Source organism: Myodes glareolus, chromosome 7 (assembly GCF_982192425.1).
Source record: "Myodes glareolus chromosome 7, mMyoGla1.1, whole genome shotgun sequence".
NCBI lineage: Eukaryota > Metazoa > Chordata > Mammalia > Rodentia > Cricetidae > Myodes > Myodes glareolus.
In genome coordinates, this window is record NC_142032.1 from 100,624,141 (window position 1) to 100,629,326 (window position 5,186).

General features: G+C 41.8%; 1 protein-coding gene across 1 annotated transcript; it reads right to left on the reverse strand.

The window, feature by feature from the left end:
- Nucleotides 1-2,996: 2,996 nt before the first annotated feature.
- Nucleotides 2,997-5,186, reverse strand: Or52d1 (olfactory receptor family 52 subfamily D member 1). The gene is made up of 2 exons (XM_048429528.3): nt 5,168-5,186; nt 2,997-4,113 (listed from the first exon to the last, which is right to left on the reverse strand). Exons 1-2 carry the CDS (start codon nt 5,184-5,186, stop codon nt 3,110-3,112), a joined length of 1,023 nt encoding a protein of 340 aa, XP_048285485.3. The 3' UTR covers nt 2,997-3,109.

The following is a 5,186-nucleotide window of genomic DNA, read 5'->3' on the forward strand; positions in this document are numbered from 1 at the left end:
GATGGACTATGGCATTGGTACAAATTGCAGAAGAATTTTTGTTTCTTAAGAGGGCTGGATCACTGAGAACTGATTCTAAAAGGGCCCCATCTGTGCAAACTAAAATAGCGAGACTTAAAGAAATAAGCATATTCAGTAATATAGGGTCCCAGTTTAGGTTTATGGCAAAACAACATCATTGAAAGAGTAGGGACTTCTCAAGGTGTCTAAGGCTCTAGCATGGCCTGACTTACTCAGCAGGCTGAAGCAGTTGCTTGTGCTCTGGGAATAGAGAACTTTGTCTAGCTTCAGTATTTGGATTTATTCACCCATAGGAACATAGTTTTGAGGAAGGTTGTTGTGAACAGTGTTGTGGTCTCTGGTGAGTAAGTCCACTCTGACTTATGTCACAGCTGACTAGGATCGCTCCAGCTCCATCCCTGCTGTAGCTCAGGTTTGTTCAGCCATCAAGGACGTTTATGTTGGAATCTCTGATCTACGCCTTACTTTTGAGGCATCCTAGACATTCCACATTTCCGTTTCACTAAGCCTTTTCACCGGTCCTCTGTGTCTCTTTTCTGCTCTGCCCTTTTCTCTTACTATCTCTTCTCCACATTTTGATCTTCTCCTTTGAGCTTCCTGTACCAAGACATGAAGCTGTGGCTCCTGGTGGCTCCTGGTGTGTGGACTTGTATTTACAGCTTGGCATGGTATTAACTTTATGGTGAGAGCTGACACTTGTCTTCGAGTTTCACTTGTGAACATTGTGAGAACTATCCCTCAATTGCCTTGCTAGCTAAAAACAGTTCCTCTTTATCTCTGTCTTAAGTGTGTGGATAAGCAGGCTCAGTGGAATAGAAACAAGTAGTGTCTCAGTACCAGTCTATGTGCTAGGCATGCTTTTAAATTGCTCATCACAGTAACATATTGAACATACCATTTATTTATTGAGTTAGCAAAGATTATTATGCACACAGCACATTGTAACAATTCTGCCACAGTATTAGCATATTATTGATTCTGTATCAAGCACAGATTAAACTCCTGCTGTGATACAATTTCGAATAATAACAAAGCATCAAAGAAATAGCCATTATATTATTTTGGAATGTCATATAAATCTGTGAAACACACAGATCTTTTAAAAAAAAGATCTTCAAAAAATTAATTGAAAATTCATGCAATAAATTTTGGCCACAGTTCATCCTCCCCACCTCTTCTTTTACCCAGCCCCACACCTTCTTCCTCTCTCTCTCTCTTTTTTTTAGAAAATAAACAAGCAGAACAAACAAACCAGAATTTTAAAAAATGGAAAAAAACATAACACACATAGACATCCAAGACCGTAACCCATAAACACAAAATCAGAAACATAATACTCAAGTAAAAGATTAGGCAGATTAAAAAATGCACAAACAAACATTATGATATGAAAACATTTACAAAACCACCACTGAGTTTTCTCTATGTTGCCATGCACTGCTGAGCACGTGGCCTACTCCTAAGTGTGGTTTATGTCGCCAGTAACCTCCCAGTGAAGAAAACTAGTGCTTCCTTTGAAAGCAGATGCCAATTGGAGATGACTTCTGTTTAGGGTGGGAGATTGGAAACATGTAGATCTTCACTAACTTAAGCAATGCTAACTGAATACCATCAACTATTACCAGTCTGAATCTACAGCTTGCTTTGCTTCAGATACCACAACAAGCATTTACTGAGGTGGGGCTGGTTAAATGGGATGTCCTGAATCAAGCAGCTCAGATTTAAGCTTCCGGTCACCAGTTTCCAGAGCTTACATTATTTTTTATCGCAAAAGACTAGATAATAAACAGGATACTGTCTACGTCATTGTGTAACCTTTGGTGTTTTTCTGAATTACGTCATCTTATTTTGAAATGTAAATATTAACTGTCGTCTTGTTTGAACAGTGTAGGTGAACCTGTAAGTTTTAGAATTGAGATTACTGATTGAGTCTGACTCAGCTCCCTGGAAAGTTAATAAGGGGCAACTTTAGGACCGAAATGAACTAGATCTCAAACCAGAAGACTGAAGGAACGATGGAGGATATTCAGTTTCATTAGGCTTCAATTACACTTTAAACACCATTTATATATTACATATTTGTTCTGTAATGTAGTTACCACTATAACTCCATGGAATACAATAATGATAAAAAGGAGGTAAAGAAGTTCCTATTAATGTTTAGAGAAGCGGTAAAACTTTTTAATTTTATCTGTTTATTGAACCTTTACAAGCAATACCCTAAAAAACTTCCTACACTTATTGACATATACATTTCATACCCTAATATGAGTTAGATGCCAATACCTCCATTTAGTAACTGGTCAAACTAAGGTACATAGGCACTGAGCGTCGTGTCCACAGCTACACAATAAGCAGGTAGAAAAGTTTAAGTTCAGGCACTCTGATTGGACACTTTGGACTGCAATTGCTCTCTGAAGGGCTGAAGTGGCAGAGCTCAGATTCAAATTCATTCTAAACTCATTTTTATTTTCCACTTGAACTCACAGGAGAGTGTCCCTTTCACAAAACCCAGTCTTTTCATCAGGCTGGTAGCTGCCTTCCTTAGTAGGCAGTGGTCACTTTTCTTAGTTAGGGTTACTATTTCTGCGATGAAACACCAAACCAAAGCCACTCAGGGAGGAAAGGGTTTGTTTCACCCACAGTTCCATATAACAGTCCATAATCAACAGCAGTGAGGGCAGGAACTCTGGCAGGGCAGGAACTGATGGAGAGACTGAAGGGAAGGGGTGCACATACTGGCTTGATCCCAGTAGCTTGCTAACCCAGGACCATCAGCCCAGGAATGGCACCACCCATGATGGTCTGGTCCCTCCCCCATCAGTCACAGATTAGGAAAAGCTGGATTTTATGGTGGCATTTCCTTTACTAAGGTTCCTTCCTTTGGTAAAACTTGTGTCAAGTTGACATAAAGCTAACCAGGACATTACTTTTGAGAGAAGAGTGAAAATATCATTCTTCTGGACAATTCAGAATTCCTTCAAAACCCCAGTGAAAAAAATTATCTGTTTAATAAAAGCATTAAATTTCCACTTCATCTGGTCAATCCTCTTCCTTCCAGAGATCTGATGATGTAATATCCAGAACTTCATACCAAGTCCTTTCCCAAGCGAAGCAGTCTTACAAATCGGTTTCTAATCTCCTTGGTTCTTGCTCCGTAGATAATAGGATTGAGCACAGGAGGCACCAGCACATAGAGGTTAGCCAAGAAGATGTGTACATGCTTGGGAACCCGGTTGTGACCAAAGCGGTGGGTGAGGAAGGAGAAGAAGGCAGGTATATAGAAAACCAGAATGACACCAAAGTGAGAGCCACAGGTACTCAGAGCCTTGCGTTGAGCATCAATGGATGGAAGACGAAAGACAGCCCGGAGGATGAAGCCGTAGGAGACGGCAATGAGAACTGAGTCCAGGCCCATGGCCAGCAGAGCCACAGTCAGCCCGTAGACAATGTTGACAGTGATGTTGGCACAGGCAAGCCTAGCAACACCCATATGTTCACAGTATGTGTGAGCCATGACATGGTGACCACAGTAGGGCAGTCGCTTCAGCAAAAAGATGAAGGGGGACACAATAACTATACTGCGGACTATCCCAGCAAAGACAATTTGGCCTATGACAGTATGACTGAGAATGGTTGTATATCTTAGTGGGTTGCAGATAGCCACATATCGATCAAAGGACATGGCAAGGAGAACTGAGGACTCTAGAGCATAGATGGCGTGGACACAAAACATCTGGGCTAGGCATCCACCAAAGGAAATCTCATTGGCATGGAGCCACAGAATGGCCAGCATTTTAGGTACAGTGGTAGAGCTGAGAGCCAGGTCAGTGAGTGAGAGAAGGCAGAGGAAGAGGTACATGGGTGCATGAAGTGCACTCTCTGTCCCAATGACAAGGATGAGGGCAGCATTACCAAGCAGTGCTATCAGATACATGACACAGAAAGGGATGGCAATCCAGGGGTGGGCAAACTCCAGCCCTGGGATCCCAGTCAGGAAGAAAGTGACTGGGAGGCTGTCACTTACGTTGGAGGCTGACATCCGTCTTGGCACATGAAGGGCTCTGTCCAAGGGGTGACGGCATGCCTGCCCTGTAATATTATGTATCAGGCTCATTCACATATTCATAGGCTGAGAAAATGGTCTGTCACTTGCTCAAGAATCCCTTGAAGCCTCTGATATTTTCTCTATTATTCATCAATGCTACTCTTATATTCAACACAAGGTAGATGTTTATGTTTCTAAGTGAATACTTCCTGACTCATGTTGTGAAAAGCCTTGTGTATTACCTAGAGGCTTTAAGCCTGTTCCCTTGGATAGATTTTTCTTACTTTTTCTCACCCATATCCCCACCCACATCATTTGCAGTTTTCTTTATTTCCCCTTCTATATATTTTTCCTTATTTCAGTTAACATTCCAGGGTACTTCTGTCACTATTATGCTGCTTAGCCGTCTTTAAACTCTTCCTATTTGATGTGGATTCAATGTTACTTGTAGGACTTAAACTTGGTTTTATATATCCAGATTCTGTTGGGAATTTTCACCCAATGTCAATATTTAATTTTCTATCACTTCCTAAGAAACCATTTTATTCCTTGTCGCTTCCTAATGTTATAGCTTTACTCAGTGTCTGAACTTTGGACCCTCTTCCTACTTGCATTGAGATTTCCAGGGATAACACTGGGTGGTTTTGGCTCACCCTAGTACTGGTCTATAGCGATAGAATCTGGCAAGCTGGAACCACTACACACTCCCTCCCCCTCTTTTTGGTCCAGTGTTATACCTGTGCAGGATTTACAACTATGTTGTGAAAAACCTGCTGACAGAGTAGCAGAGGATGGGGCAGAGTACAAGCACAGCTTGTTTTCCTTCCTTCAGGAGGCAGCGTGAAAGCATAGTGAGCTAGCGTCTCACGTGATCTCACAGCTACGGCCTCAGCGTCTCACGTGATCTCACAGCTACGGCCTCTTCCAAATGTGCCCCAGCTGTTTTGGAATCACTCTGGTGACTGAGCTTTGGAGATCTTGCTTAGACAAACACAGTTTAGTCAAACTCAGATACCACCAGTGCTGTAACCCTGAGAGGCTTTTCTTTCTTTCTTTAAAGAAAACACAGTTTTATTTTGGAATCTGATAGAAACATACCTGTGCAGGAGGCATCCAT